Source organism: Nuphar pumila, chromosome 6 (genome assembly GCF_984573655.1).
Source record: "Nuphar pumila chromosome 6, dmNupPumi1.hap1.1, whole genome shotgun sequence".
Classification (NCBI taxonomy): Eukaryota; Viridiplantae; Streptophyta; class Magnoliopsida; order Nymphaeales; family Nymphaeaceae; genus Nuphar; species Nuphar pumila.
In genome coordinates, this window is record NC_143254.1 from 93,706,958 (window position 1) to 93,720,412 (window position 13,455).

Below are 13,455 nucleotides of genomic sequence, written 5' to 3' on the forward strand. Positions count from 1 at the left end.
TGAAGATGGAGCCTCAAAAAGGAGGCAATTATGTCCTCTTATCAAATATATACGCGGCAATTGGCAGATGGGATGCTGTTGCAGCTGTGAGAAAGGTGATGAGGGAAAAGGGAGTTAAAAGAGATCCTGGTTGCAGTTCCATAGAGGCCAGTAGTGGAGTTTATGAGTTTGTAGCTGGAGATATGTCACATCCACAGTCAAAGGAGATCTATGAAATTCTAGACCTAGCTGGGCAATACAAGTTGGTTGGGCATGTGTCAAGCTGAAGCAACCTTTTGTGAGAAGTTGGCAATGATGTGGGATGGAGCATTTTAAACCATAAGGTGGATTTGAGTAGGTACAAAGAGGAGTTTTCTTCAAGTTAGAAGAGGATTGTATAAACTGGTGCAAACCAGTATGTTGCTGTAGCTGCAACATGCAGTTTCTTACAAAATACGATCAATGTTGTATTATTCATTGAAAGACCAAGCACTTCAAAAAGCAGTGTTCACTATGGCACATATTCACAGTACATATAATAAACACCAATGATCAAGCATTTCAATTCATATTTGTGCAATTGTGCTTAATTTTGCAAAGTTCAACTGCTGATTAAGGAATGTACTTTTTCAACTATTGATGCATGTGAACCAAAATTTACAATATTCTATTGGATTGCAACAGAAAAATTGGCACATCTCATAATCATTTAAGATAATATGCAGCTGAGATTGCATGAACAGACTCGGATTCCTGCACTGGTGAAATAACATCTGTGAGCATTTGATTTCGTTTAGACCCAAATATTAAGTCTTGTTGAGTATATAACCTTTTGCCTCAGAAAGTAACATGCGTATCAATTAGCAGTAAACTCTCAGCTGAATACAGGCTATGCAGTAGAGTTCTATGGCAACAAGTTCTCATGCATATCCGCATATACATTTGAAATCATGTTCACCGTTCACATATATAAATTTACAAAGCAGATAACAAACAAATACTGCCTGCACTGTTGGTCTTGTCAGCACTACGCACCACATAATCTTGGATCACACCAAAATTTGATCTATTTTGAAAATTCGAGTTCAGAAGGAAAGATTTGTGGCGAAATCCCAAACTTTGGATTGAAGATTTTTTAAGAAGACAAGTTGCTGCTAGAGTTTTGAATTTTTAAAATTGCACTTCTGTAGCTGCTGAACTATTGGATTCATTAAACCTTTGTCCTGAACCTACTCTATCCCAGAACTGTCTCAGAACCAAAATTTCCATAAACTCGTGCAGTTGTGGAAATCCCAACCCTATCATAGAAAAATCCCAAAAATTTGCAGATAGTCTCACCTGTCTATTTTCAAACCCCACAAGAATCACCTCAATACCATTTCCAGATGGTGAGATATTGTCATTTTCCCAAGACTTGTTTCTGGTGACTGATAAAACTGCATTCTGTCACAGAAACTAAACCCTGTAGTATAGTGATTTTCACCTATTTAGTGATCTCTTAAAATCCCCCAAAAATCCCAGAACCTAGATAAGAACTTGAGGAAAGTGACAAACAAAAAATTTGAAGTTTCACTTCAGAAAAGCTTAGATTTGGTCAGCCTATTACAGCAGTAGAAAAGATTTTGCAGCAGCAGAAAATTGCCTATTACAGCATGGTCAGATTTTCATTATTTTTATAGTTAGATTCCAAACCATTCTTCACTAAGATGCATTAGGAAAGGGCGATAATTAAATTACAAACAATCAGAGTGCGCAGAAAGCACAGAACATGAAACCAGCAGAGTGAAAAATCATACATTAACATTCTGTACCTCACTTCCAAAATGACTAAAATGTTCCATGAATTATACAAGACCTGATGGAAATTGCCCGCACTTCTAAAGCCCAAAAGGAAAAGAAACTTGAAATTGTATTCAGGCCTCGAGAAAAAAAGTTTGAAGAATTGGTAGAAACTCTATTTCTGAGAATTGTGACACAGATATATATTTTCATATTATTGACAACGATTTCATGGTGAAAGTCATCGAATTTAGAAAATACAAATATCAAGAGAAGTAGACACTTCTAATTTTAAAAAAACATGAATTACTTCACATTCATTCTGCTTCGATAAATCTCAACACCTAAGTAGTCGATGGGGCCTTGAACAGCCACATGAGGTTTTCCAACCTTCACACGAACGGCATGAATTCGTGTGAAGGATGCAAAAATACCATTCACAATCTCGCTAGCAACAGACTCCAAAAGATTAAATGATGGTCCTTCAACTACCTCTCTGACCAAGCTGCAAAACACAAAGATAGACAAAACCAAAAAGATCAAGAAACAGGTTGCCAACAATAACATATTAGCAATAGACAAAACCATAAGGATCAGGAATCAAGCTGCCAACAACAACAATAGACAAAATCAAGAGGATCAGGAGTCAACCTGAGGAACCAAGACTAAGTGACTTGAAAACTCAATGACCCAAACAAAGTTCGAGTCAACATAATGTGTCTTGTGCTTCAAAATACGATTGACTCAAAAAATCTATCATCAATTGCGCCACAACTTTAAATTTATGTAATGCCCCATTTAAAAAGATTTTCAATACAAACCACTGACATAGCGTTCCTACAATCGCTAGCCTGTAATACCTCATTGGGAACTGCAATCGAGAAATGGGGAGATCAGCCTGACATTCACCCTGCATAACAAGTAGAGCAGGCATGCAACATGCGGGATCAGGTTTGTATAGCATACAATAGGTCTTAGTAAGTAGCAGAAATGAGACAACCCGATGTACATTTAATGTGCTTCTTTCAAAAGCTACTGATTCAGAACCCATGTGAGAAGTCAAAAGGGTGATCTCCAGAAAAATTTACACACAATCAATACCAATTCCATATTTCCAGCTTTTTTCCGTGTTTAAGGAAAGGTCCACAGTAGTACTCATAGCAAAAAAAAAAGAAATCGTAAAAGGATAATTCGTTAAGGAAACCTAGAAACCCATATGTGGGCACACAAAAAGAAGGCGTGTGGAGCACATACTTCTGTGACTCGAAATTTTTCTGAAAGAAGAAAGATCATCACCATATTTGGTATGAATGGGGTCAACTCATACCCTGCAGCATGCTAGGTGGGATTGGAAAGTCCCCCATCAGTTTCCAAAGCCTATAGGCACATGGTCAGATGGTTTCTACAAAACTATGAAGGCCACGAAGAGAATTTTGTTAACAGCAGTTAAACGAGAACAAATTCAAAGACTATGTAAAGCATTTAAACAATTAGCATTACTTGTAAATTTCTGCATAGAAACACATTCAAGTTATCAGTGTCACCAGCTTTTTGAAGTTCCAAATATGCATCTACATCAGCCAAGAATTTCTGACCCAATCGCTTCTCCTCAAGCACACCATGAAAACCATGGAACATCAACACCCTTAGAATAAGCTTGTCACCCCTTAGAGATTCATTGTCCATCAGCAACTTGTACAAAAAGTAAGTTCACTTGAGGACTCAATGACCCAACAAAGTTCAAGAGAGTCAACAAAATCTATCCTGTGCTTCAAAATATATTTGACTCTAAAAAAAATCTAACATCAATTGTGCAACTACTTTCAATCTATGTAATGCCCCATTTAAAAAGATTTTCAATACAAACCACTCACATAGCATTCCTACAATCGCTACTCTGTAAAAACTCGTTGGGAACTGCAATCGAGAAATGGGGAGGAGATCAGCCTAACATTCACCCTGCATAACAAGTAGAGCAGGCATGCAACATGCAGGATCAAGTTTGTATCTCATACAATAGGTCTTAGTAAGTAGCAGAAATGAGACAACCTGATGTAGGTTTAATGTGCTTGTTTCAGAGGTTACTGATTCAGAACCCACGTGAGAAGTGAAAAGAGTGATCTCCAGAAAAATTTACACACAATCAATACCAATTCGATATTTTCGGCTTTTTTCCATGTGTTTAAGGAAAGGTCCACAGTAGTTCTCATAGCAAGAAAAAAGAAATGGTAAGAGGATAATGCGTTAAGGAAACCTAGAAACCCATATGTGGGTACACAAAATAAGGTGCGTGGTGCACATACTTCTGAGACTCGGATTTTTTCTGAAAGAAGAAAGATCATCATCATATTTGGTACGAATGCGGTCAACTCATACCCTGCAGCATGCTAGGTGGGGTTGGCAAGTCCCCCGTCAGTTCCCAAAGCCTATAGGCACATGGTCAGATGGTTTCTAGAAAACTATGAAGGCCAGGAAGAGACCTTTGTTAACAGCAGTTAAACCAGAAAAATTCACAGACTATGTAAAGCATTTAAATAAATAGCATTACTTCTAAATTTCAGCATAGCTCACAGAGTCATTCAAGTTATCATTGTCACCAGCTTTTTGAAGTTCCAAATATGCATCTACATCTATGTCACAGGGATTTGGCCAACTAAATGCCGCACGCACGTCGACACAACGCGGGTGTGTGTGCGGTGAACCTGACCCTGGTTGCGGTCAGCGCACTCAAGGTCATATATGTCCAACTTTTGGACTTAAAAAAACTCGCCCGATGAAATGGGTTGAGGAGAGGAGGATTAGGGCAAAATTTTTTTGCCCTAATCCTCCTGACCTATTCTCCCGACGCCGACCTCGAGCTACCACCGACCACAGAAGTCTCTCTCTCTCTCTCTCTCTCTCTCTCTCTCTCTCTCTCTCTCTCTCTCTCTCTCTCTCTCTCTCAACAAGTTTGTTCTTCGTATCAAAATAGGCACAAGGAAACAAAGAGTTCAAATGGTACTACCCTTTTACCTAATATATATTCACACATTCTTTTATTCGTGTTAATTGTTTTTCATATTTAAATAGAAAACCAAATTTTATCAGTAATATTATATATTTATTTGCTTGTTTGTTTGAGAGAGAGAGATTCACATTTCCTTCGTCATTGTATATCATTCTCTTCTCCTTTTTCCTCATTTGTTTACTGAATGAGAATGAGAAACAAGTCTCTTCATCGGAGTGAATCGGCATTGGAGCTTCTACATATGTATATTTCTTAGATCTTTTGTATTGTATATCATCAAGAATCGGCATTGAAGACTGTTAATTTTAATTGGATCTCTTTAGAAACCCATTTAAACATAAAACTAAAGATACCTAATTTAAAGCATGTTTTCCACTAAATAGACTATGAAAAATATAATATATATATATATATATAATTGTTTATATTTTTGCCCTCCCGCGCCCCCGCACCCAAGTTTTTTGAAAGTGTCACATAGCCGCACCCGCACCCATGTGACATAGATCTAGATCAACCAAGAATTTCTGACCCAATCGCTTCTCCTCCACAAGCACACCACGAAAACCATAGAACATCAACCCCCTGAGAATAAGCTTGTCACCCCTTGGAGATTCAGTGTCCATTGGCAACTTCCTTGTACAAAAAGTAAGTTCACTTGAGGAATCGAGACTAAGTGACTTGAAAACCCAATGACCCAAACAAAGTTCAAGAGAGTCAACAAAATCTGTCTTGTGCTTCAAAATACGATTGACTCTAAAAAAATCTATCATCAATTGCGCCAACTTTAAATTTATGTAATGCCCCATTTAAAAAGATTTTCAATACAAAGCACTAACATAGCGTTCCTACAATCGCTAGACTGTAATACCTCGTTGGCAACTGCAATCGAGAAATGGGGAGGAGATCAGCCTAACATTCACCCTGCATAACAAGTAGAGCAGGCATGCAACATGCAGGATCAGGTTTGTATCGCATACAATAGGTCTTAGTAAGTAGCAGAAATGAGACAACCTGATGAAAGTTTAATGTGCTTCTTTCAGAGGCTACTGATTCAGAACCCATGTGAGAAGTCAAAAGAGTGATCTCCAGAAAAATTTACACACAATCAATACCAATTCAATATTTCCAGCTTTTCCATGTGTTTAAGGAAATGTCCACTGTAGTTCTCATAGCAAAAAAGAAAAGAAATGGTAAGAGGATAAAGAGTTAAGGAAACCTAGAAACCCATATGTGGGCACGCAAAATAAGGTGTGGATCACATACTTCTGTGACTCGGAATTTTTCTGAAAGAAGAAAGATCATCACCATATTTGGTATGAATGGGGTTAACCCATACCCTGTAGCATGAAAGGTGGGGTTGGCAAGTCCCCCATCAGTTCCCAAGGCCTATAGGCACATGGTCAGATGGTTTCTAGAAAACTATGAAGGCCACAAAGAGACCCTTGTTAAGGGCGGTTAAACCAAAACAAATTCAAAGACTATGTAAAGCATTTAAACAATTAGCATTACTTGTAAATTTCTGCATAGCTCACAGAGTCATTCAAGTTATCAGTGTCACCAGCTTTTTGAAGCTCCAAATATGCATCTACATCAACCAAGAATTTCTGACCCAATCGCTTCTCCTCCTCAAGTACACCATGAAAACCATGGAACATCAACCCCCTGAGAATAAGCTTGTCACCCCTTGAAGATTCATTGTCCATCGGCAACTTCCTTGTACAACACTGTTTATCCTGCATCAGTAAAAGAATATGAAATCTTCATTTGAATTCACAAAATTCTACAGTAGACAATATGCAAAGAGTATGGTGCACTTCTGTCATGGCAGAAAAATATAGGTACACATATTGCTCGACAAACCCAATACAGAAAAATAAGATGAACTCTGCAGGTAAATAAGAATTGCATCAAGAATTAGGTTGGTGTCTACCAAATAAGCATAATTTCTACAAATCTTTCTCATGTCTCTATGTCACTTCTTATTATGGCAATGGTAAAAGGACAACTTTATCTGCAGTCATAAATGGAGTTTTCACAATGACCCAAACAAAACGATGCGATAGGAAATTATGTGATGCATTAAATGAGATAATAGGTAAATAAGTGGCATCAAGGATCAGGTTGGCAGGCAACATAATACATATAATACCCAAGAGTCGGTATTGTGTATTGCCCTCTTGTATAGACGATATTGGATAACTGATTTGATGATATACATGCCGACATTAAGATCTAAAACTTGTTATCTATAAATAAGGATATATCTAGTAAAAGGAATCCAAAGTCTTGATATATAACTACAAAACATCTTTTGATATTAACTGCTTGAAATTTTTAATATAAAAAACAATAGGTTCAAGGTTTCTCATTGAAATTTAACAATATTGTTTTTTTCTGCAAAAAAGTTCTACAGTATTGTTTTTAAGCCTATAATATGTTCTGATTTCTTGCTTGGTATCATCATTATACCAAACGGTTTCTACATAATTTTGTAAATGTGTAACATCCCTCAAAAATCCAACTTTTTAAAAACTTTCCCAAACCCCAGATTTTGAAAAAAAAATAAAATTTTTTATTTATATAAAACAATTCACATAGTTCTCAAAGGTAATATGCCAACAAGTTCATCTATGGCCACATTTCAATTGTTCCAAATACTAGACGGCTCACCTTAACACAAGCACGAGTGTATAGTAGCCTCCAAGTATCAGATCCAATACGGAATAATCCATAAACTCAACTTGATTGGGACTATTACTCTATGAACTACTCACATGCGAAAAAAAATGTGAAAGGCAAAATGTATCAAGGATTAAGATAATTGAGGAGTTACGTAAAAATTTCAAGTTATAAACCATATGCAAAAACATAACAGGAATGAAATGACAAAATTTAAAAATGTTTTCATTCCAAAGTATTACACTTCTTTAAATGTAAGGATTCAGACAAAAAGTAATATTTACACAAGTTTTAAACCGTATCAAAACTTTTGCCCGATCCCTCCAGGAATCGTACTAGGTAATAGTGGAGCCTTTAGATGCGTAACAACTCCCGTTTCGCTTCAATCCTCGACGAGGTTATCTATAAATATTGTAGGGCATCAACCACATGCCCGTAGAAATTCAAAAAACTTGAATAATGCAATTCAAGTTGAAAAGATTTCATCATTTTATAAATGAGAGTCAAGAGAATCAACAACATAAGAACATGAGATTCATTCACGTAAACCATCATTCATTTTATGGCATTCATGAATACATCATTTGTATGCATGGGAAGTCAAATTCATTCGCATTTTAATTCATAGCATTCAATTTCATATTCATTCATATACATGATAATCATTTGCATAAATGAATGAAACTAACAGTTTGTAGCATACACCAAAGTGAAGCAAAAATGCAATCTATCATAGAATGCTATCATTTACTTTCTTTATGCTCAAGATAAAAACATGCTCATGTCCAACTTATGACTAAAACATGCATTATTTCAATTACCAATTCACATGTCATTTATCATAATATTTATGTACTTTGCATTCAAATATAACAATAGAACAGGCCATATATTGACCCTTCACATGTGCTTCGCACACAAAAGCACCTCACGTGCATCAACCAAGCCCTTGGCTTGTAACAATTGGTCAAATTAAATGACCAAGCATAAACATGTCTTTTTCATTCACATGTGAAAAAATTCATATGCTATAATCATGCAAACTTAAAAATCTTTACATATTCACAATATATGATTATGCATATGGAAGCAGCTATCCTAAAAATCTAATTAAGTGTTTCTTTTGTTATTCAAACTCATTTGGTACAAAAGAAGGTATAGACATCCTGAAACAACCATAGGAGTATTCATTATTCTATTTATTTTTTATTGCCCTCATATAACTTAACTGAATCTTTCTCGACCGATTTAACCCTACAGTGCAACAATTGGGATAGCAGACCCATGGTAGGTCTTGGCCTACACCAAACCAAAATCGCTGGCGAAAAATCAAGCATGCATCCCTAACTCTGCAGAATTGTAGTACTACCACCTAGGACTCACATGTCATTTATCGTAATATTTATGTGCTTTGCATTCAAATATAACAATAGAACAGGCTCTATCTTGACCCTTCCCATGTGCTTCGCACACAAAAGCACCTCACGTGCAGCAGCCAAGCCTTTGGCTTGTAACAATTGATCAAATTAAATGACCAAGCATAAACATGTCTTTTTCATTTAGATGTGACAAAATTCATATGCTATAATCATGCAAACTTAAAAATCTTTACATATTCACAATATATGATTATGCATATGGAAGCAGTTATCCTAAAAATCTAATTAAGTGTTTCTCTTGTTATTCAAACTCATCTGATACAAAAGAAGGTATAGACATCCAGAAACAACCATAGGAGTATTCATTATTCTATATTTTTTTTATTGCCCTCATATAACTTAACTGGATCTTTCTCGACCAATTTAACCCTGCAGTGCAACAATTGGGAGAACGGACCCATGTTAGGTCTTGGCCTACACCAAACCAAAATCGTTGGCGAAAAATCAAGCATGCATCCCTAACTCTGCAGAGTTGTAGTACTACCACCTAGGACTCACTGGTAGACATGTTCACTAACCTCCGTGGGACTGCGACAAGAGGCGTCTTCAGCCATCGAAACACATGTCTCACGAGGTTTGTACCGCCCTTCCCTCTCTCGGAAGGACACGAGATCGGAACGGATCCAGCCATCTCAGATAGCCCAGCTATGCTGGCACCTCAAATGGACCAATGGTGTGGGGTTACCTTTATTATTAAGTCATAGGTCAGAGTCAAGCATTATATTCTCACAAGATAACCCTCTTATGCCCTCATACATGAATTCAAAACTCTATGCCACTTGCATAGCTTAAACTTACATGCTCGCATGCATGATATCAAAGTTTATGTCACTTACATAATTCAAATTTACATATTGTCATCTATGATATCAAAAATTTGTCACTTGCATAATTCAAATTAACATGCTTTTATACATGACATCAAAATCTATGTCACTTACATAATTCAAATTTACATGTTTTCATGCATGATATCAAAGTCTATGCCACTTGCATAATTCAAATTTGCATACTCTCATGCATGTTCATAACATAACAGATTTGGATTCACTTTCATGCATGACTCTATCATGTCATGATTCAACTATACATGCTCACATGCATGTATCAATTCTAACATGATTTCATGCATGATTTAATATCAACATATTTAACACAAGATGCAATCACATAAACTATTATGCATGCATAGATAACTTAGTATTTTCATGTGCAAAACCATCGCATCATATTTACACTCATTCCAAAAATATTTAGAAAGATGAAATCATATTCATAAACACAATACATTCATTTTAAGCATGTTTTCATTATACAATTTTATATGAAAAGGATAATCAATTCAAAAATAACTTCATGCAAGCATGGATACAATCACGTCAAACATGACAATACATTTAATCATTTGTATCACAACAATGTCAAACATGTACCTGCAGCAAACACACTCTAATATTCCGCTAACTACAACCACGATTAGCATGGTCTCCAAACTATAAAAATAAGAGCACTTCTATTCTCATACATTCAAATCATGCTCAGCATGATCTACAAACTCTAGCAGAACAATCATAGATATCCACAATTAAGTGAGTGTGTGAGCAGAAAAGTGTTGCATCTAAGAAAATAAATAACAGGTGATATGCTTGCATCGCTTACTCACCACAAGTATTTACTCGATTTGCATGCTTTTGCATTTATATTTTTCATTTTCTTTTTGCTAGGCATTTTTAGTAGCATGCAATGCTTAGGATTAAGCACCGCGCATATGCTCAGGTATGCACCTGCAATGCACGAATATATAGGTAATTCTAACATTTCTACAATGTGTCAGTGCTACAAACTAAGTGTACGTGCAACTAATTTTTACATTTCTATCATACAACATGAATTACATTTTAAAATTTTAGTTTAGGAATCCTACCTTTTCGATGCGACAAAAGGTAAAACGAAACTCAGGTTCCCAAAATACCAGTGCAAGTGCTACACGACACGATCTACTCATCCCTCTCACAAGGAGAGAACGTTATAGCTGCACACAACTTATCCAAATACGATCTCGCACATGAGCGATAAAACAAAAACAAACTTCAAGTAATCCTGATTTGCGAAAACCTTGGAGCGATACCCTAACAAGTCCCAAAGCAAGTTGGACAGCACCCTAAGGTCGCACACTGCCCACGCATCAACCCAGTGATGGCACACACAACGAGGTACCTGATTCCAACGAAATGTATATATATACACTCATTAGAATAGAACCCAAACCAAGAGAACACAATGGGAACGGGTACCCTTGCTATCTAGCACAGTAGCCCTGCATGATTCCCAATGCTGGGAATAGGTGGGCAGACTACACAGCAAAACAAAAAGGTAATCGGCTAATCACAAAAAGAAAACTCAGCAAACAAATCATGCATTCCCGAATTTAGGCATAAAGCAGTGAAAAGGGAGACAAGAAAGCTAATTCCGATCGGTTAGGGGTTCTGTTTCTATGCGGGGAAACATGCAGAAATTCGAGAAAACCCTGATTAGGGTCAGGCAGCAAGAAACGGTAAGAACCTAAATAGCATTCTACTAAACAGTGAAGTTCCCCCCCCCCTGGGGGTTGTTTTCAGGCACAAACGTGAATCTGGCCGCCTACTGTAGCTCGGATTCTGCGTAAATGGGGGGAAATCGAACACCAGACCAAAAAAAGAAAACAAACATGATTACGGCGTGCATGGCTGAACAGAGGAGAAAAAAATCGAACGAGGTGTAGTGACTCACCCAAAAAAAAATCCGACGAAGGGTGGGGATCGGCTGGGTCAGCAGGTGACGGCAATCTGTCGTTGTCCTCCGGCGATAGATGCCCTAACAAGGGAGGAATGATGGTGGCGACGGCAGACCCAGGTGGCGGCGACGAGACACGGCACCGCTTCCGGTCAGCGCTCGGACGAAAAGTGGAATGCGGCGACAGACCAGAGAGGAGAGAAGAAGAAAGAAGGGGAAGAAGAAAAAGAAGGTGAGGAAGAGATGACGTCCGCCGGCGGAGGTCGGCGACGACCCGATTCCGTCCGGTCTCTGGTCGAGGAAAGGAAAAGAGGAGGAGAAAAGGACTCGGGCGGATGCGTGCGATGGGGGAAGAAAGGGGAAATAGTAAATAGAGGAGGAAGCGGTGGTGGTCACGGCGGCGGCGCGGCTCCTGCCGATCTGCAAACGGGGAAGGAAGGTGGAGCAGACGCAGGGATGGTGGGCGGCTGCTAACAGTAAAGAGGAGGGGGATTAAGAATCAGATTAGGGTTTTATCGGGCGAGGGGGCTGTTTATCGGGTCCGGTTCGGGCCCGACCCGAGAAACTTAATAAGTAAAAAAGAAAGGAAAAAAGAAAATAAAGAGAAAAAAAAAAGAACCATTTTAAAAAATGAAAGTAAAGAATTTTCATAATGCAACAACAACAACAACAACAACTACGCCTTCATCCCAAAACAATTGGGGTCGGCGATATGAACCAACAAATAAAATCATTATGGGTCTTCCACATGAATCATTCTCCTCCATTCATTTCTATCCAATGCCATGTCCTCGGTGAGGTTCAAAGCATTCATATCCTTTCTTATCACCTTCATCCATGTTTTCCTAGGCCTACCCCGACCTCTTTTAACTAATATATTTTCCCATTTCTCCATCCTTCTAACTGGAGCATCATTAGGCCTTCGTCGAATATGTCCAAACCACTGTAAACGATTCTCTCTCATCTTATTTTCAATGGGTGCAACGCCTACCTTCTTACGTATCTCCTCGTTCTGAATCTTATCTTTTATTGTATTTTCACACATCCATCTCAGCATACGCATCTCAGCTACACTCATTTTTTGAATATGATGTCTCTTGGCAGCCCAACATTCCGTACTATATAGTAAAGTGGGCCTAATAGTCGTCCTATAAAACTTTCCCTTCAACCGCAATGGCATTCTACGATCGCACAACACTCCAGTTGCACTCTTCCATTTCATCTACCCAACCTTTATCCTATGATTTGCATCTCCATCAATTTCTCCATACTTTTGAATGATAGATCTCAAATATTTGAAAGAATAGTCCACTGGTAATTCGTGCTCACCAAGCTTCACTACACTCCCATCACTACTTCGTTGCTTACTAAATCGACATTCCATGTATTATGTCTTACTCTTACTCAACTTAAAACCTCTTGCTTCCAATGTTTGTCACCATAATTCTAACTTAGCATTAACCTCAGCTCTAGACTCATCAATCAAAACAATATCATCAGCAAACAATATACACCACGACACATTTTCTTGAATTGATCTCGTAAGCTCATCCATCACTATAGCAAATAGGAAAGGGCTTAAAGCAGATCCTTGATGTAACCCAACCGTTATAGGAAAATTGGTTGTCACCCCTCCACAAGTGCGGACATTGGTTACTACTCCTTCATACATATCTTTAATTATACTAATGTACTTGAGAGAAACACCTTTCTTTATCATTGTCCACCAGAGAACGTCCCTAGGTACTCTATCGTAAGCCTTCTCTAAATCAATAAAAACCATATGCAAACCTTTGTTCC

General features: G+C 37.8%; 1 protein-coding gene across 1 annotated transcript; it reads right to left on the reverse strand.

Annotated features, from left to right (window-relative positions):
• Positions 1-1,794: 1,794 nt before the first annotated feature.
• Positions 1,795-12,144, reverse strand: LOC149835212 (dihydroneopterin aldolase 1-like). The gene is made up of 3 exons (XM_090011757.1): positions 11,653-12,144; positions 6,275-6,498; positions 1,795-2,263 (listed from the first exon to the last, which is right to left on the reverse strand). The coding sequence occupies exons 2-3, from the start codon at positions 6,466-6,468 to the stop codon at positions 2,065-2,067; spliced, it is 393 nt and encodes a 130-aa protein (XP_089867883.1). The 5' UTR covers positions 6,469-6,498; positions 11,653-12,144; the 3' UTR covers positions 1,795-2,064.
• Between the last annotated feature and the right edge of the window lie 1,311 nt (positions 12,145-13,455).

Bases quoted from the DNA above. Each gene is read 5' to 3' on its own strand.
- LOC149835212 (XM_090011757.1), bottom strand. From the start codon at position 6,468: ATGGACAATGAATCTTCAAGGGGTGACAAGCTTATTCTCAGGGGGTTG. The intron at 2,264-6,274 runs GTAATGCTAATT...TGTGTTTTGCAG, and splicing joins AGCTATGCAGAAATTTACAA to CTTGGTCAGAGAGGTAGTTG.